Source organism: Tasmannia lanceolata, unplaced genomic scaffold, assembly GCF_043159265.1.
Source record: "Tasmannia lanceolata isolate RefF3 unplaced genomic scaffold, GAP_Taslan_0.1 ptg000029l, whole genome shotgun sequence".
NCBI lineage: Eukaryota > Viridiplantae > Streptophyta > Magnoliopsida > Canellales > Winteraceae > Tasmannia > Tasmannia lanceolata.
The window spans coordinates 3,947,025-3,967,049 of record NW_027518706.1 but is presented as its reverse complement, the minus strand read 5'-3'; the positions used below and the strand labels follow the sequence as shown (position 1 = coordinate 3,967,049).

The following is a 20,025-nucleotide window of genomic DNA, read 5'->3' as shown; positions in this document are numbered from 1 at the left end:
ATAAAAAACTGAAAATAAAGAGGACTAAAAAAAGAAATTAAAGGTAAAGATCAGAGAAAAGAATTACATAAAGAGGTAAAAAGAGAGGAGAGAGGTAGTGTACCCTTTAGGGTTTTCTCCTGGATTATGGTTCAACCAAGTTTGGGAGCAAAAAGCTTCTTTCTCTATTGTGTTATCAAAAGTGGCCAAAGGTCCTACATTTATAGAGAAAATAAAACTTGGACTTAAATACTTGATCCATTAATTGTAGTAGAATCCCAATACCAACTCAAGAGAAATTAGAATTCCTAACTTAACTAGAACAACATACATGGACATTCCCAACCACCAATAGGTTACTAGACTTCTTTTAAGTTGCAAGGGTGGGCCCTAGGAATCACTTAAACTTGAGTGATTAATTACAAATGACTCAATTACCCTTGTCAGTTAAGATTTTCGTAATACACTTTTGGCCCCATTTTAAAGTTTAAACACCTATGTCTTAAAGAAACGAAGTGATATTGGTGGGAAAATACCGTGGTACTCCTACTTCCAGTTCTTCACCAGTAAATCCTATCACTGGCACAGTTGAAAGCTTGGTTGGTGAACCTGCTGATAAACTACAACCGTTGGATCGATCACCATCGGTAGGACGGTAGCGGAGACTGACTCTATCTCTTCCCCAGGTAATCTTATCATTGGTGGTGGTGAATGCCTGGCTGGTGTGACTGCAGATGAAGCACCTCCTTGCCTTCTTGAACCTATAGCCGTGGAAGGTGAAAAACCCATTATCATGGACTGTGAAGGTGGTAATGAAATTGAGCTACGCGAGATGGAAAAAATGGGCACAGCCCTAGATTCAATTTCTGGAAGATAATGAAGCATCCAGAGAGATGATTCTGGAGGTCATTGAAAGGGATACCGCTCCTCAATCCATTACCAGGCCGAAAGGTAAGGGGTCGAGGGAACTGAGGCGATTGCTATAAAGCAGTCCGAGGGAATGTGGGAAACAAACAATTGCTTCATAAAGATGATTTTCTAGAATATAAGGGGTTTAGGGTCCGAAAGAAAAAGGTTGGCCGTCAAGGATCTCCGCAAACACAAAAAGCCGGATGTCTTAGTTTTAATTGAATCAGAGACCATGCGGGTTACTGAGCAGCTGATAAATGATATATGGGAGAGAACAAATAGGCAATGGGTCGCGAAGGAGGTGGTGGGAACGCCGGGGGGTATCATCATCATTTGGAGAGATGACATTATGTCAATGATGGAGGTTGAAACAGAGCGTTACACGGTAACTGCACGACTGAATCACATTCCCTCTAATCTTAACTGCTTGTTAACAACGGTTTATGGCCTAGCCTGGGCGAGGGACCGAAAACATCTATGGCCGGAACTGAAGAATATCCGCGACTGGATTGGGGGTCCGTGGATAATCGGGGGAGACTTCAATACAATTTGATGCCCGGAGGAGAAAACTCCGATTGGCCGAATTAACACTAGCATGCGCAGGTTATCCGATTTTATCTTAGACTTCAAATTGTTAGATCTTCCCCTGGAAGGAGATAAATACACATGGACGAATAGTCAAGACCCTTTAGTGCTCGACAGACTTGATCGGATCCTATTGTCTAAGGAACGGGAAGACTTGTTTCCCAGCATAAGTCAAAGGGCGCTTCCGAGGCCGATCTCCGATCACAACCCCATCATGCTCGAATTATCGGAATATACTAGTGGCCCAAGACCTTTCAGATTCGATATGGATCTATGCGAATTGCCAGATTTTGAGGATCTCATAAAGGGATGGTGGAATGAATTGAACACTTCTGGATGGTATGGTTTCGTATTCGGCATCAGACTTAAACATCTCAAAGTTAGAATTCGGAATTGGGCAAAGGTTGCTCGCGAAACGTAGGAACGTGCCAAAGTCGAAGTCTTGGCTGAACTGAGTGAATTGGAAAAATCTGAAGAATCTCATTCTCTTCGGGATAGCGAACGTCAACGGCCGATGGACTTGAAAGTAACCTATGAAGAGATCATAAGGAGAGAAGAGATCAACTAGTGACAGAAATCCCGGATTACATGGTTGAAGGAGGGAGACAACAACTCAAAATTCTTCCACAAAATGGCCAATTTCCGGAGGCGAATCAATCAATTTGCGGAATTGGAGCAGAAGGGTGGGGAGAGGGATGTGGATTATATAAAGCGCCTAAAGTTATTCCTAGAGAAGCAGTGCAGTGAAATTCTGGTTAGTCTGTACATACCTTGCATGTGATTCTTTCGAGAGAGTGAAGTGAATTCAGGTGCCTTTGAGCACGCCCAACGCCTTTAATTGCACTACACTTACTAAATATTTTCTGAAATGTTGGATTTTTATGTTATTAAGGACCTTCTTGGCCGAAATGCGACTTTAGCTGAGGATTTGGCCAAGTCGGGTGGATGCGGTGCTTCCTCTTCTAATCAGAAAGTCCATGGTGGTACACAATTTGTGACTCTCCATCGAGACCTTCAAGACGCAATGCAACATGTAGAGATGCTCAAGTCGGAGAAAGCAAAGATTGAAGCCGATGCATTGATGTATCAAAACTTAGTTGTGAAGCTTGAGTCTAATCTAAAAAGCCTGTTGGACGCCTACAACAGCTTAGAGCAGGCTAATTTTCTGTTGGATTAAAAATTGAAGATCTTGACGAAGGGTGGGAGTGAGGCATATCCTAACATAGAGGCAGTGAGAGTGGAGGCAAGGGTAGAAGCTCAGAAGGAGAGCGAGGTAGAGTTGAATGATCTGCTTATGTGTCTGGGCCAAGAACAGAGCAAGGTGGAGAAGTTGTGTGCAAGGTTGGCAGAACTGGGCGAGGACATCGACTCTCTTCTTGAAGGTATTGGAGATGACGTTGGTCTTCCCGAAGGGGATGAAGATGAAGTCTAAGTTGTATGTCTCCAAATTTTGCTCATTTTCAATCAAGTTGCTTTAATTTATTGTATAGAAGTTTGTTAGCAGGACGTGGTAGGGGGAACACAGAGCTGGAAGGCATTTGCATCACCCTGCGAATTGGCCTGACTACACACAGCTTCCTTAAAATCATTTTCCTAATGTATATCAAGATGTTCAGCAACTATGAAGATCTTTATTCTTTCTGTTTATAATTAGAAATTGAAAGGGTTTTCAATTAGGATTCTCTTGTGATGAGAAATTCAAAGGGTTTATTCTTTCTGTTTATTTTTGTTCAACCTTGATTGAGAAGAGAAGGGATCAAAAGGGTTACGGTTTTGTATTGAAATAATCAGTTGTAATCTTTTGTTTCGTCTTTTTTCTTATAGTGGAAGGTCTTGATGTCACCTGTGCGTGCAAGCATCTTGGTTGGACCAACCATGGTCGGCTGATGAACTAGCCGTTGCAGATTGGATGTTTGCAAAAGGCCCCTAGACGGTTAATCGTCCACCTCCACGGTCAACCGTCCTCAGTCCCGTGAATTCTTGTTTTTGGGCAGTTTCATTGTCTTTCAATTTCTCTCTTTCCACATATGAATAACGACTTCAATTTCATTTTTAGTCATTTTAGGTTTGATTAGACTACCCTTAGGGCCACTAACCTCAAGATGCATGAGGGGTTAGTTTACAAACTAACTTTTACTGCTAAGACTTCAATCTTCTTCAATTCTTCATTCTTTATGCCTGATTAATGTATCTTCAAACTCTTTCTTCGTGCTCCAAGTTTTATGCTTTGATCCATGCTTTAATATGCTTCAAATTGACCTTTGAAGAGAAATTAACATTCAAAGATCAGTATAACAACTAATATCAAATATTGTATTTTGTTATCGTCAAAGCATGACTTAAGAGTGACCAACGTTGAACCCTTTAGCTAAAAATCTATCGTCAAAGCATGACTAATATAGTTGATCATGGAACTGGAGCCTAGGATATCCCATGCCTATAGAGAGGCCAATCAAGTTGCCTACTCCTTGGCAAATTATGCTTGAAAAAGTAAAAGGTAATAAAGCATTTAGTCGGTGGAAGGATCTTCTTTTTAATGCTAGGGGTGCTATTAGATGTGATGCTTTGGGTAATCCAAACATCCGTTGTAAGTTGAGGTAAGGTGGAATGTCCCCCCTCCAGTAATTTTTTCTTTTCTTTCATCAATAAAATTCAAGGTGCCACTCCGGGTTCCTAGATAAATTTCAGGGTAAAAAATCGGCAACTCTTTCCTCTCTTGAAAAATGACCAATATACCTTATCTAATAAAAAAAATAAGAAAATAGAAAAATTATTAAAAAAAAATCATAAAATACTCAAGGAAAATGACCTCAATACCTTGTCATTGGATAAAAATTTGGAAAAAAAAAAAAAAAATCCTAAAAAGGAAACAATCATAAAATACTCTCATATCATAGAAAATGACCAAAGATATGGAAAATATCCATATATAATAAACAAAATGAATAGAAAAGAATAAAAATCTAAAATTTATAAAAATCCTAAAATACCCATGTAGCATAGAAAATGACCAAAATGCCATTATCACATAAAATAACCATAATGCCCTTATCTCATGGAAAATAAGAAAAGGGGGAAAAGAATGACACTGACAATTATAAAAAAGAAATAAATTCTAAAATCCCCCCGTGATGCAAAATAACCAAAATACCCTTCTCTCATGAAAATGGCCAAAATACGCATATTTTATGGGCAAATGAGAAAAAAAAAACAAATATAGAAAATATCTTAAAATAAAGAAAACTAAATACTCTAATGTCATGAAAATGATCAAAATACTCATGTGATGAAAATGACCAAAATACCCTTTTCACAAAAATGAGCATATAGAAAATTTGATACTTAAAATGACAAAAATGTCCTTATCTCATAAAATGATCAAAATAGAACCAAATCATAATAATAAATCTTAAAATGCTTTATGTAATAGAAAATAACCAAAATGCCCTTTGTCTCATAAAAAATAATGAAAATACCCTTATCTCATGGAAAGTAATGAAAATACCCTTATCCCACTAATAAATAAATAGGATCCTCCAAGAGGGCTAGGACTTGGCCGTGGAGTGAGAAGGTGAGAAAGAGAGAAGGAAAGAGAGAGAAAGGGAGAAGAAGAAGAGAAGTGGGTTTATTCCTCTCATTTTCTTCTTAGGTCTTTTCTCGGGTTCCTCTTGGGTATTTTCTCTTGGGATTTTTCTCGGGTAATCTCTTGTACGGTCTTGAGTTGAGAAGCATGGAAAGGGTTGCGGGTTTGTGGGTTTGAGATTAATCCATTGTAATCCTTGTATTTTGTTTTTCTCATAGTGGAAGATCGTGTTTCTCGCCCGTGGAGTAGGCTTGGCAGAACCACATACAATCTTGATGTTCATCTTGTGGCTTGCTTGTCTTGTGTTTATTTTACTCTCCGTTTAATTTGTGCATGATCGAATTGTTTTGCCCGGTGGATTTTCTCAACAGTTTTAAATAAAAAATTTGAAATATACTGGTTCTCAGTCAACTGCGAGTTTGCGGTCTATTGCGAGGTTATACGCTGGAAAAATAAAAAAGACCAGTAGCACGCTAGTGGTCTACTGAACCCGGACGGTCTACCACATCCGGCCGACCACGCGGCTGCGATCTACTGCGACTGATAAAATGTGTTTTTTTATATGCCCAGCGGTTAGTTTAGACAAATGGTAATAGAAAGGGAGGGCTCTATTAACAATCTAGTGAACAAAAGGCACCGACTCAGCTTTAGCGTTTGCAATTGAACTTCGGAAAGTAGGGCGCCAATGTACACAAATGCCCTTCATAATTTTGTTTATTTATGTCTATTTATGAGGGGTATTTTTTGTAATATTAAGAACCTACTCAAAACCACGAAGAACATTTTATTTTCGAGTGTTGCAACCAAGACTGAGAATGGAACCGAGAGTCTAACTTAACAAATCCCCACATGCAATAGAGAAAAAGTGAAAAACAAGGGAATGATTGCTTGTGCGTTAAGATGCTATTTGTTCGGTTCCACTCTTGTCCCCAACTCGGTCACCATATTATTATTGTTTATTTTCGTGTTGACGATTCTCCTAGCTCTCTTGAGTCTCTTCCTTCTTTCTTCACTAACCCGAAGTCCTAATTGTGTACAACGTAAGTAGAACCAAGCAATATACAATCGGATTTGAAATAGATTGTGACCTGGACTGAGAAAGTACTGTTCCAAAAAAATGAGTTTTTATATGGTGTAAGCCCTTATAGTCCCGAATTTTTCAAAAAGTAATGTACGGACCACACGAAAGGATGATCCAAACCGTCCGTGTCATGGGCCGTAACATAAGTAGGTGTTGCCCAAAAAATCATTTCAATAGGATTATCCCACCCCTCCGATCTATAGAGGAACTACATATTATGGAAACTTTATAGATGCGAGGGCTAGGATCCTCATATTGAAATGATTTTTGGGGAACAACCTATTTAAGTTGTGTTCCATCACACGGATGGTTTGGATCATGCTATAGTGTGGTCCGTACAGTACTTTTCGAAAAATACGGGACTATAAGGGTTTGCACCATATAAAATCTCCCTAAAAACTGAAAAAGATATAACGTACTGATTAGGGATCTAAACAGATTTGGACTAGACATGAGTGGATTCGAACTGAAGTGTTGATAAAGTCTCGTTTTGGGTTTCACCAAGAAAGCTAAACCATTGATTTTTTGCCATTTTATCTATATGTAGGGGCACAATGATGTTTTGATTTCAAATACCATCGATTGTAAAAGTATTTTATGTGTAGTCACTTTAGATAAAGTATTTTTGGGTCCTACACGGGGGCACATGTCTAATAATATCTCATGCTAAAGATAAAAGGAGAACACTCGGGGCCCGTTTGGATACGCGGATTTTAGAATCCGGGATTTCTTCAAAATTGTTGCTAAGAGATAAGAGAAGAAGAGGACCAGCCGTCGTTTTTTACTTGTTTTTGACTTCTCGCCCTTCCTTCCGTTAGAAAGAAAGTAGCAGTTCAAGGTTTTAGAAATTGCAGGATGCGGTAGAGATTTTTAGAACTTGAATATCTCACTCAAAATCCAAGAAACGTTGTCAGGAGAGCATACCGCAGCTTGATCATGACCCCTCTTTTACACTGTTTTCAAACTAAAAACTTGGATTCTAAACTCCGTATATCCAAACGGCCCCTCGTAAGTTGGAAATCTCCATTTCAATGAAAAAGACAGAAGAGAAAATGACTTGAATGCCCTTACCCTATCATCAGCTCCCATTTGCATGTTTTGCTAGTAGCTCCCTGAAAGAAATTGTTTAGCTTTTTGAAAAGATGCCATTAATTAATTAAATCAGAGAAGATTACAAATGCACGCCAGATAATGCCCCATATACAAGTGAGCTCTGGAAGCTCCCGATTTGGCAAGGCGATCAGCCAAATCGTTGGCACTGCTAGGAACGAGAGAAAAATAACAAAAAAAATTAAAGAAACCTAAATTAAAAGAAGGATCTAATTTAACAGACAAAAAAAATAAAAAATAAAAAAATCTTATATCTCTTACAAAAACAACCTAAATTAAAAGAAGGATATGAGTTAACAGACGAAAAAAATTAAAAAAAATTCAATCTTCTATCTCTTACAAAGAAAAACAACCTAAATTAAAAGAAGGATATGAGTTAACAGTCGAAGAAATTCAATCTTGTATCTCTTACCAAAAAAAACAACCTAAATTCCAAGAAGGATATGAATTAACGGACGAAAAAAACATCAAAAAATTCAATCATGTATCTCTTACAAAAAAAACCTAAATTAAAAGAAGGATTTGAATTAACAGACAAAAAATAATCAATGATGTATCTCTTACAAAAACAAAAAAAAAACTAAATTCAAAGAAGGATCTGAATGAACAGATGAAAAAAATGAAAATAAAAAACTAATAATAAATAAATCTTATATCTCTTACAAAATTCAACCTAAATTAAAAGAAGAATTAGAATTAACAGCCGAAAAAAAATCAGTCTTGAATCTATTACAAAAAATGACTGAAATTCAAAGGAGGATATGAATTAACAGATGAGAAAAAAAATCAAGGTCGAAGGTTCGATCCCAGCTAACCTACCAAAAAAAAAAAACATACGAAAAAAAATAAAAAAAATTCAATCTTGTATCTCTTCCAAAAAACAACCTGAATTCAAAGAAGGATCAGAATTAACATACGAAAATATCTAAAAAAATCAATATTGATTCAATTACAAACCACATAGAATGAGTGTGTGTGTGTGTGTGTGTGTGTGTGTGTGTGTGTGTGTGTGTGTGTGTGAGAGAGAGAGAGAGAGAGAGAGAGAGAGTTAGACCTTGAGGTGAACTTCTCCAAAGGGTTTACGGCGTAATTGGGAATGGCCGTTTGTGTGGCGTGAGATGTGTTTAAGCGACTCTTCACCAATGACCTCGCATCCCTTCTCCATCTCTTGATTGCGCAAAATTTATCGTAGCGTTTAATCCTGTTTAAAGTGTTATTGTTATTCGTAGGGTATTTCTTTAACCTTCAAACAACCTTTTGAAATCCATCCCCTCCCTCCATTTTTCACTCCCACCTTCACAAACACCCTTATAATTCACTCATATTATTCCTACACTTCCACAATCCCCATTACAAATTTCCATTAGTTTCGAGCAGGGACGGAGCTAGGAATTTGCTCCAGGGGCAGAAAAGAGTTGTTATACAATAATCAATACGTAAATCGAATTTGATTATCCAAATAAATTATAACTAATTTTAGTATCTTATACAAGTTAGTGAAAACACGTCATGTGCTAATGTGATTTATGCACTAAGCCCTCAGAAGAACTTCTCCATGGTAATCATTTTTAAAGTTGTTATCTCTTACTTAGTTTACCCTTACACTAGGTTAATCCTCGCTGTGATACCAACTAATGCAACGAAGTGAACGTAAAGTTTGTGACTGGTAAATAATATGAAGATAATCACTAGGATCCACTAGAGAAGGAAAATGTCTCTAGAATATTATTCATGAAAACACTCACAACATGTTTAACAAACTAATAAATCTAAGGAATGTAATGATAAATTCCATACATTTTGACAACAAAAAAAAACACTAGAATATTGACAACTTCATAAATTTTCAACCCCAAAAGTACAAGTAGGAGACTAACCCCTAGAATTGTAGTGGGGTTAGAGTCCAAATGTGCTAGAATCCTTGTGGGACCATAGTTAGCAATTGGGAAAAAATGCATGTTATTTGTTTGCCATTTAATACTAAGTTTAATTTTTTTTTATAGTAAAACTCCATTGTTATCGTTTTCTTGACTACGTTTTATTGAACCAATACCGTATTAAACTCGAATTTTTCCTCTCTCCTTTTTTGCTGAATTACATTTTTGAGAAAAAGGATGCTTTTGAGGATGGCTATTGATAAACATAAATTAAAAAAGTTCATCCTCAAAGAAATGGAAGGCATGGATGGAAGTAGCTTCTTGCTTAAGGAGGTAAGTTCCTTAGGATTCCTGATAAGGATTTGAATATAGAATCACACCTAAAAAAATAGTGTCAGGTGGATATGGTTTCAAACTTCAATTGAAGGGGTTTTGTTTTCGTCAAAACACTATCATGAAAATGGAAATGGAAGTGGGAGAGTGAGGCAAAACAAACTATAAGTGGCTTTTGTCTTTTGTTACCTACTGTTTGTTTTTACTTCTCTTATAGTTTGACAGAAAACCCACCAATCTCAAATCTAAAATCTGAAACCTCAAACTCAATTAATCATCCCTCAATGGATTGGATTGGAAAACTCTTTTCTAATTTTCATGTGATTAGAGTAGAGTAGAAGGTGGTGTTGTATCATTGACCCTTCCTAAAACGGGGTATTCTTCACTGATCTTTTAGGACAATAGTTCCAGGCTTTATTCTTCCTATAAATGGTTTTATATTACACATCACGGAGTAATATAAAACGACTTTATTCCTCAAGATTAATTAATTGGTTTGTGCGTGATGAGTCGAATAACATAAAAAATCAAGGGGTTACCTAAATGAAGGAAAAATCAAAGAGAAAGCAAAACAAAACCTAAAAAATTCAAAGGAGAGTAAAAGGAGAAAAACAGGTGAGAGTGTTTCTCATCAAAATAGGCCTATCTCACTCCACACAAACTTGGAGAGAGGGTTTCTCCAAGACTGAATGTGAAGAAACACATTCATCACATACAAATTCAAATGAAAGGAGAAAAATGGAGAATGAAGGATAAAGCCTTCTTCCACAAACTTGTCTTTAATTTCAAACATGGTTCATAGCTACCTTGATTTAATTAATGGCCTGGTAATCATCTTCCTTATATCTCCCATATGATCAAAAGATCCTTTGTGATGTTTTTTTTAATTCATGATGGAATGATCAATGTATTGCAATGGATACCTTCACAATCAAGATTTGATAGTAATTTTATATTAATAAGTGGAGAACATATAGATATGAGAAAAAAGCAGTACTTGCAAGTGGCACCACTAACCACAACACATAATATACCATTAACTCACAAACATATCGAAGAAATAATATATAAGATATTAATCTTTGCCCATATTATTTTTTTCCATAGTATCTCAAAAATTACTAAGGTAAGATGAATCTTCACTGATAAATAAGGCCTTATTTCATCATTCTCTATGGATATATCCCAGCACCAAGATATATGTTTCTAATAGAACACATTTCCTTTACAATGTCTCCCATCTCCATTCGTTCCCTCGGAGATTCTGCAGAACACACCACTCCAATTCTCACTAAAGGTTCCAAACACTCCTGCAAACGATGCATCTTATCATTGTAATTCTCAGCAATGTGGGTAGCTCTTTCTTCATCATCTTCCAAAAAGATTAATGGATCCAAAATCTCCATTACTCGATCATGAAAAGACAACTGGACAAATTTGTGAAGACTTAGCCCATCCTTAAACATGTCATATGTGGGTCGCTTTCTAGTGAATAGCTCCAATAAAAGAATCCCATAGCTATACACATCTCCGGCTGTGGACACATGACCACCTGCCCCATATTCTGCAATTCCACACATCTTTTACACTTTTTGTTGTGATAAAGGATATAAGATACCGGTTAGAAACTAAAAGTAAATATGAGGTTTGATTTTGAAAAAAAAGGTTGAAATTTTATCAAAGAGATGGTACATAATTGAATGATCTCTTCACATTTCGAAACCTAAGTTGCATGGAAAGAGTCTAGAATTTTTAGAGAAACACATGAGAAACGATTTTGCACAATGAAAGAAAATATAGAAGTAATGTCCTATGTTGCATTAGTATAGGTACGAGTGTTAGAATCTGACATGGGTATTTAGTGTCAAATTTAGTAAACCTCAAAAAGAATGATTTGTAAATTCGCCAAAATATTTTAATTATTTGTCAAATTTTAATTTTTTTCACATAATAATATTATTTTAACCATCAACATATTTAAATTTTAATAAGTTAAGTAGATATAATGTTCTATTTCTTTTTAAGAAAATTATTAATAGGATGGGTAAAATTCAAAATGTGCGATAATTATAAAGTTGCCGCAGTAGCATCTAGAAAAAACAGAAAACAGATAAAAGAGATCTAGAACTGTCTTAAAGACTGCTGCAATTTGTGACGTACATGTCCCACATAGGTACTTTACCCATTTAGAAGAATCCATATCAAATGGGTTTTGGCCAATCAAGTCATGTAAGTGATGAATAGCATTCCACTATGTATTACTCAAAACTATTAGCCAATTTTGGAACATGATAATTTCTCAACATGATTTTTTCATCTGAAACCAACCAAGTTTCATTGATTGCACATGCAAAAGCACTACAAAAGTAGGTCAAATTAAACCTCATACTAATTATAAGGTGAAAAATAGGTAGAAGTAGGAGGAAAGTGAAATGATGTCATTTTCTAGTTACAAACAAAATAGTTGTAAATATCATCTTTGATTTCACTTTCATGTTGACTTGGGAGAGGCAGCTTAAAAGGCACTTGTTGAAAAATCCATTAAACACAAGGAAGTAGAATGAATAGTGCAAGCCAACCAAACGTGTCTCGAAAAGGGAAATGGCATCATTTTACGTTCCTTTCCAAGGGAAACACTATTTCAGTCACAACTTCATTCCAAAAGTCTCGTATTTATTATTAGTAATTATTTTTACAAACCTCCTTGACTTATATTTATCGAACACCTTAAATTTTGGATAATTGGCAAAAGGAATTTAGGATAATTAGCATGATCATGTTTTCATAATGAGGAAGACTCAAATTGTTTTACACTTTCTAATGGGCTACTGAGAGATTTTTTTAGAATTGTAACAACTTTTGATAACTGGTTAAACAATAAAAACAAGGTAAGTTTGACTCATTAAAGGACAATTGTGCGGATATAAGTAGCCTTACTAAAATCACCAATCAATTGCCTAAATTTACTTTATATCATTATTCTACCAATTCCTCCCTCTTTTCTCTTCCGAGGATTGCCAAAAATTCCTTGGATTAGACACATGCATTGCCTCCATGAAGAGTGGTATATTTTGAGAGACATGCGAGGGGTGAGCCAATCCTAAAAGGAATAAGGTAATGCACCACTTATTACTCTAGGATCACCACATAGGGATTATGGGCCCTAAGTCCCGGACATGACTCTGTCTAGAACCATCTAACCAGGCTAGGAAAGTGTCGCTTGTCATGTGTTCAAGCTCTTTTGGAGAACCTAATTCATATTTCTTCCAAACCACTGTTCTATGAAAAAAATCACCAAAAGTTGAAATGAATGACTGAGGATTAATAGAAACAACTATTTACTAGAAAGAATGGAAGGGTTCTAAGTGTGGGGAACCATCCTCCACTGAGGTCTAGAGGGAAGTGTAGGTCGTATGCCACACAAAGAGTTTTCAACATAAGCTTTTTCGCTAGCCGCATTAAAGACCCAAAAAATATAAGCAATAAAAATTAAACTTATAATCAATCATTTTATAATATGACAATGCTACTATTTTACGTAACACATATTAATTCATATTAAATGTAACACTATGGAGTTGCCAAGTTCTAATACATGCTCATCTAAAAGAATAGGTCATGCTTTACAAAGGGTACGACATGTTAAAAAATATTTTAGAAATTAACAGTGATATTAGTAACTACCCAAATCTTAGGGTTATTTTTTGTTGAGAAACATTAGTCATGGATTTTTTGGAAATTTATTTACAAAATTTCTCATTATTTTTTAATAATATTAGATATTTTATTGAATAATTACTTCTCCGAATTTTTTCCAAATTATAACTTTTTAACCATTTACATGATCAGCATTTTCTACACGACTATTTTGCATACAGAACTCATGGTCATAGGTACGAAAAAGGCCGCCTATTATTAGAATGACATGTACGAGACTACTGTATGTAAAATAACATTCCTATATACTTTGTCAATAAATATTGAAATGCTATCAAGTAGTTTTTTTGGTTCAAGGGTGCTAATTTAGCCTTTGTTGCAACATTATATACCTAATAAGTGAGAAATACTTTATAAAACTCATTGAAAATAGATTGCATGACGAAAATTGATAAAATTAGTACCTGGAGCAATGTACCCAATAGTTCCCTTTAATCCAGTTGTGCTACTTTGATCTTCAGATGAGCTATGAATGATTCTTGGATAAAACTTGGCTAACCCAAAATCACCCACATGAGCATTCATGTCTTCATCCAAAAAAATGTTGTTTGGCTTTAGATCACAATGAACAATCGGTGTATGACAATGATGGTGAAGATAATCCAACGCAAAAGCTATGTCAATTGCTATGTTAAATCTTTGAATGAAGTTTAAACTTCCTAATTGATGTTGCCGATCTAATTTTGAATGCAACCACTTCTCTAGACTCCCATTTGGCATGAATTCAAGCACGAGAGCTTTGAAATCATTACCTCCAAAATCGATGCTTGAACAAGAAGTTATGATCTTCACAAGATTTCGATGACGAATGTTTCTCAATGCGTTGCATTCAGCTATGAAACTCTTTGAAGCTCCCCTCAAGTGAAGGTTGAGCACTTTGACAGCAACAACATTTTTAATGCGACTTAGGATTCCCTTATACACTGATCCATAACTTCCCGTGCCTATCAAATTGGCTGAAGAGAACCCATCTATTGCCTTAAAGAGCTCTGAATAAGAAACCTTTAAATGCCGGCCGTCCATAGAAGATAGGGAAGATGGTTTCTTCCTTGACTTTCTTATCCAGTAAAGTGAAGCAGGGGCACACAATAAGAAAACCAAGCATACAACCACACTTACTACTAGGATGATTACTCTAGAAACGTGGGCTTTTCCTCGTTTGTCATTAGCTAGCACTGGGCATGTAGGCAACTTTAATTCTGGGATACCACCACAAAGATTATCATTTCCCACGACTGAAATTGCACTAGCATTTCCAAAGACACCTTGTTTTGGTACTTCACCCTCAAAATGATTGAAAGACAAGTTTAGATACTGTAGAAACTTAAACCCCTCTAGATATTTTGGAATTTTTCCTGAGAAGTTATTGTATGACAGATCAAGGGCTTCAATGGATGTTAATGTAGTAAAAACTGACGAAACATCTCCTCGGAAGGCGTTACGCTGCATATAAAGTACTCGCATGCTCTTACAATTTGCAAGAGTGCTTGGGATTTCACCTGACAATTTGTTCTGAGAAACATCCAATAGCTCTAGAATTTTCAAGTTACCCACTTCTGATGGGAGGGAGCCAGTAAAAAAATTTTGAGACAAATAGAGTGCAATTGATAGCGAAGAAAGTCCAATAATTTGTTTTGGTATCGTACCTGTAAGGTTATTTCGAGAAAGGCTCAATGCTAAAAGTTTTGTACAGTTTGCAAGAGATAGAGGTATGCTTCCTTGCAGGTTGTTATATTCTAAATGGAGGTTGGTCAATTGAGTAATATTTCCAATATTGTATGGGATTTTCCCGGACAAACTATTACTTCCCAAGTAGAGTCGTTGTAAGTTCTGGAGCATCCCAATTGAAGTGGGAATAGAACCCGTGATGAAGGTTCCATATATACCCAAAAGTTGTAAGTTGGTGAGATTCCCGATCTGACTAGGGATGTTACCAGAAATTTGGTTTTCTCCAATTGACAACCAATAAAGGAGAGTCGAGAGATTGGCTATTGAGTTGGGAGATGGGCCAGCAAAATGATTTCTCTCTATGCCCAACAAATTTAGATTACTACAGTTGGTCAAAGAAGTGATAAATTTCATGTCATCAGCTCTACCAAGGCCTAGGTAATTATAGCTCAATTCAAATATGAGTAGATTCCTTGCCCATCCAATATTTTCAGGTACTGGTCCGCTAAACTGGTTATAATCCATTTCAAGCCATTCAAGACTTGAAACATTGGATAATGAATTTGGAATGTGTCCGGTAAATTGATTGGCTCCTAAAAGTAGATATTTGAGATTAGTAAGAGAGAATCCTATGTCAGGTGGAATGTGTCCGGTAAATTGATTGCCTGCCACCTCAAAGGCCACAAGAAACGAGAGATTATTATAAAAAGAGGAAGGAACCGTACCGGATAATAAATTTACAGAAAGGACGATCCATTTCAAGTTATTAATTCGGGCCAGGTCATCTGGGATGTGTCCCACCAAACTATTTTCAAATAGATAGAGACGGGTGAGAGATGAAACGTTCCCTAGTTGAGGTGGAATGCTCCCTGTAAGATTATTATTAGCAAGAAACAACCGGGATAGCTTCGGTAGAGTGCTAAGTTGGATGGGAATTTTCCCTGTCAACTCATTGGAACCCAATTCGATGACTCTGAGGTCCCTACAGTGGGTGAGATTGGATGGAATTTCCCCTCCCAAGGAATTATAGCTCATATTAAGATGTCGCAGTCTGAATAGACGGCCAATATCTTGGGATATTTGGCCATTAAAGCTGTTTTCTTGGAGGTGGATTTCCTTAAGGAAGGTGAGGTTGGATATGGTAGGAGATAGAGTCCGACCAAGTTCTGCCCACTAAGCAAGTTCTGCCCACTAAGGTTCAATACAGTGACCCTTTGATGCCTCCGACCGCACGTGACTCCATTCCACTGGCAGAAATGGAGAGTATGGTTCCATGATGATAAGGCTCCAAGAGGATCACTTGTTATCCCATCCTTAAAAGCGAGTAGAGCCATTCGATCGGTTTCGTTTCCTAGTAAGGTGGTGGTGGTTGCAGAATTCGAATGTACTACGTTCATGGCAAAGAAGAGATTTACAGGGAAGATAAATGACCAAAGCACACTAAGAAGACTCATACCTGGTAGCTCCATCCGGGTTGAAGCTGTTCTTGTGCTGAGCAAAGACAAGATTTTATTTATTTTTTGTCTCCCAATTTCATTTGATCACACTCGACCTTTATACAGAACGAATTGATGTTGCATTTACTAACAACTACATTTTATCTAACGTTTTTTTTTATGGAATTTGAACTCCTAATTTCCATGTACATGTATTCACGACGTGTTACACACTAGTCACATGAACGGGCGATGGAGTCATCTATTGACTTGACCTCATTAATTCATTCATTTATTAGGTCTTTAGATTGGATATCCCCTGTTGGTGTTGGAACTCATCAATTCATTCATTTATTAGGTCTTTAGATTAGGTATCAGCCCAGAGCTTGCAGCCCTGTTGGTGTTGGAACTCATCAATTCATTCATTTATTAGGTCTTTAGATTGGTATCATCCCAGAGCTTTCAGCCCTGTTGGTGTTGGAACTCATCAATTCATTCATTTATTAGGTCTTTAGATTAGGTATCAGCCCAGAGCTTGCAGCCCTGTTGGTGTTGGAACTCATCAATTCATTCACTTATGGTCTTTAGATTAGATATCAGCCCAGAGCTTTCAGCCCTGTTGGTGTTGGATTTTTAGAATCAATTTTGCATTCAAAACCGATTACTGGACTGTAATTAAGTTTTATTTTGAGTCATAATATCAGTTTTGGACTAAAAATCTACTCTAAAAGGGCGGGGCCTGGGGAGAATTGATTTTTAGTCCAAAGTATAATCAGTTTTTGGACTAAAAAATGATTCTCTAAATCCAAAACAAATAGTGACTTAACTAGTAACTCCAATGCCTAGACTCCTTGTGACCCGTTTTCTGACACGTATGCAAACTCTCATTCACTACAAATGGTTAGTCATGGAATTTTCTAAGCTCGTTTATGTTTTGGATTTTGAGTCATAAACACAATTTGACTCCAGTAATCAGTTTTGAATTCAAAATTTATTCTAAAAATCCAAAACCTACTGGGGCCAAAGATTTGGAGCCAGCAGTGTTCTAAAGACCTAATAAATGAAGAATTGATGAGGTCAAACCAAAAACAGTCAAAGCCCAACTCAGCAAATAAAAAAATTGAACTGTTGTTATGTTTCCCAACATATAAACTGCGGACTTGGATATAAGCTGCCAAAATTCATGATAAAATGGGAACTCATCCATGCAAGCATGGATTGGCTATATACTGAACTGACAAGAAATGGGGACTAACAAAAGGAATTCCAAGTTCCGCCGTATCACAATCTATTTCTTGTGGAAAAGGCATAAAAGAGAGAAAATCGACCTTTTTCGCAAGAGGTTCTATCAAGTTGAACTGACATACCGTCCGGCCCTGAACCACACTCAAGAGGGCTGCTAAAGATGGTCTCTCTGATCTCCTCTTCCGATGGATCAGCCATAACTAACTGGTTGTCCTCTGCTAAGGCATTTTCAAAGTAGGCACAAGCCATGTTTTTATCCTACGTCTGTCAATGATCCACGATCCTTCATGTTTGATCTTGGAGACTCCACCAAGGTTTCAGTGGCGGTGCAATGCAGTGTGGAAGAATTTACTATTTCCGTCCCCCCTCTTTTAACAACTTCTCTTTTGTCTTCGGTTTGAGGAAGATTTCCTCATGGACGATGGCTTCTTTTAGCTTGCATCTGGCTTCGGTTAAGGTTTCAGTGGTGTCCGGATTTGGGTTTGATTGGTGGCTAAGTTCCGCTTTGAGGACATTGTCCTGATTTTGATGTATTGGAAGACATCACCATAAATCTCTTTGTTTCAGGCTTTAAGAATTCTCTTTCTGTTTTTCAGTTTTGCAGACAGGATCTCAAGGGGGTTACCTAGGGCATCGATAGACCAAGCTTCTTTCACAATTAAATGGAATTGGGGATGTCTAGTCCACATTACTTCGAACTTGAATGGTTTTATTTGGGGTGCTGACGTGGGGAGGATATTTATTAGAAGGGGCAATGGTCCGAGCAAGTGTGGGAAAGATGGGAAACAGTGGTTGAGGGGATTGAGTTTAGCCAATGGAAGTCAAATTGATACACTGTTCATTCCTGCGTTTGCTGCACCTTGTGAATTTGCTTCCAATGTACCCTGCATCAATGAGGCCAGCATCATCTATAGCTGATTGAAATCTTTGCAGGATGTGGGGTTAGGGTTAGGAGGCCTTGCTCCTAGTTTTTCATCATCAGAGAGTAGGGCATTAAAGTCCCTGCCTACTATCCATGCTTTTGAGGAGGACTAGATGCATTCCCTAAGGTAGCTCCATAGCTCTATCCTACCCAAGGTGGAACAACTAGCATAAATGTGTGACATCAAGACTTTAGAGCCACTCTGCCGATGGACTAGCTCGACTATCAAAGCTAGGTTATTAGAGGAGATCCGGCTTATAGAGAGGGAAGCATCCCATAGGACCCAGATCTTGAATGATTCAGTGAGATTTGTCATGGAGTTGCTAAAGTGAAGCAGGTTTGTAATTTCCTGAACGTCATCAGCTGCGATTGGGAGGGAGTGGGGGAGGTCATCAGCTGAGATTGGGAGGGAGGGAACCCGCACAATGGGGGGTTCTCCAGCAGGAAGCATAGAGGGGTTTCTCTACGGTATTCCTGGAAACAGTTGGTGAGCAGAGTGTTAGGCAAAGGAAATGGGAAGGCGAGAGAAAAGGGTCTCAAGAGCTTGGGTTATGGGTGGATGTTCCGAGGACAGCAAAGCAGAGGCTTGGGTTATGGATTGGAAAATTTTTCTTTCCAAAATTTAGAGGGGAATGATCTGATTATGATTAATTTAGAAGAATATTATCATAAATTGAAGGTCCCTATGTAAAAATTAAATCAGGTTGGTTAGAGTTATCTTTGTTCCAGTGTAAAAAATTAGAAATATTTTTCCTTCCCAAATTTTTCCAAAAAATATCCTGCAATCCAATCAGAGCTTAAGAAAATAATGCAGTTATTTCTTCCATATTGAGATGAAAAAGAAGAAAAATGAGATATGGGTAAGGATGATAATAATTTCATCAGAATCGACATCAAATCTACAAACCCAAAGACATGAAATTAAAAACTTAACATACATCACAAAAAGGACTAGAATTCCATAAAACTAAAACCCAAAGACATGAAATTAAAAGAACTAATAGGCTATGGGAATTGGTGATTTACTCTCACTAGGTCCGTGAAAATCGACATAAAACTCCTGCATGCCATCATTGATCATCTCTACCTTGTAATCACTCATCATCCTACGAGAAAAATGAACATAGAGCCCATAAAAAATTCTGAGAAAATGAGAATAAATTAAAGAGGGGGTTTTGAGGGAATTTACAGACCGAAAAAAATTCTCGGCGTTTACTTGGAGAAGACATGGTTATGTTTCTCTTTTTCTTTTTTGGGTGTTTTTTCCTTGTTGGGTGTTTAGAGATGAAAAGGGTACAAAAGGAGAGATGGATTTTTCTGAGGTCGAAGAAAGGAGTGATTTGCTTTCAGAGGACTTCAGATAAGAATGAGGGGTGAAAATTTATTTAAATAAGAGATATCGCACGAGGAATATGTTCCTAAGGTACAGCGTAGATAAGCTTATTTGAGCTATAGCTCAAAAACACATGTGGCCCCACATTTTTTGGGATCCAAAGCATTCATTTGGAAGGCCTTTCCATGGATAGGGTGTGTACCAAAAACCAGCCCTATAGGATCATCCTAGCCTTGCTATCTGTTAG

General features: G+C 37.1%; 2 protein-coding genes across 5 annotated transcripts; one reads left to right on the top strand and one right to left on the bottom strand.

The window, feature by feature from the left end:
• Positions 1-474: 474 nt before the first annotated feature.
• LOC143859327 (golgin candidate 6-like) lies at positions 475-3,272 on the top strand. The gene is made up of 2 exons (XM_077370051.1): positions 475-2,227; positions 2,366-3,272. Exons 1-2 carry the CDS (start codon positions 2,105-2,107, stop codon positions 2,648-2,650), a joined length of 408 nt encoding a protein of 135 aa, XP_077226166.1. The 5' UTR covers positions 475-2,104; the 3' UTR covers positions 2,651-3,272.
• Positions 3,273-7,942: 4,670 nt separating this feature from the next.
• On the bottom strand, positions 7,943-19,815 carry LOC143858905 (putative receptor-like protein kinase At3g47110). Of its 4 annotated transcripts, none has more exons than XR_013239072.1 (4): positions 19,639-19,815; positions 19,472-19,551; positions 8,302-8,448; positions 7,943-8,132 (listed from the first exon to the last, which is right to left on the bottom strand). XR_013239072.1 is itself a non-coding variant. In XM_077369593.1 (4 exons), exons 2-4 carry the CDS (start codon positions 19,548-19,550, stop codon positions 10,630-10,632), a joined length of 594 nt encoding a protein of 197 aa, XP_077225708.1. In that variant the 5' UTR covers position 19,551; positions 19,639-19,813; the 3' UTR covers positions 10,510-10,629. The 4 variants fall into 4 exon arrangements, 1 of the variants encoding a protein (XP_077225708.1); XM_077369593.1 differs by lacking the exons at positions 7,943-8,132; positions 8,302-8,448 and adding exons at positions 10,510-11,021; positions 13,579-13,701 and having other exon boundaries at positions 19,639-19,813; XR_013239073.1 differs by lacking the exons at positions 7,943-8,132; positions 8,302-8,448 and adding an exon at positions 10,510-11,045 and having other exon boundaries at positions 19,639-19,813.
• Positions 19,816-20,025: the final 210 nt, after the last annotated feature.

What these genes read in the sequence shown, in the direction of transcription:
- LOC143859327 (XM_077370051.1), top strand. Translation starts at nt 2,105, where the DNA reads ATGGCCAATTTCCGGAGGCGAATCAATCAATTTGCGGAATTGGAGCAG. An exon ending in AGCAGTGCAGTGAAATTCTG is followed by an intron (nt 2,228 to 2,365) that starts GTTAGTCTGTAC and finishes TATGTTATTAAG; the next exon opens with GACCTTCTTGGCCGAAATGC.
- LOC143858905 (XM_077369593.1), bottom strand. Translation starts at nt 19,550, where the DNA reads ATGATGAGTGATTACAAGGTAGAGATGATCAATGATGGCATGCAGGAG. An exon ending in TTTTCACGGACCTAGTGAGA is followed by an intron (nt 13,702 to 19,471) that starts GTAAATCACCAA and finishes TTTTGGATGAAG; the next exon opens with ACATGAATGCTCATGTGGGT. An exon ending in TATTGGGTACATTGCTCCAG is followed by an intron (nt 11,022 to 13,578) that starts GTACTAATTTTA and finishes GTGGAATTGCAG; the next exon opens with AATATGGGGCAGGTGGTCAT.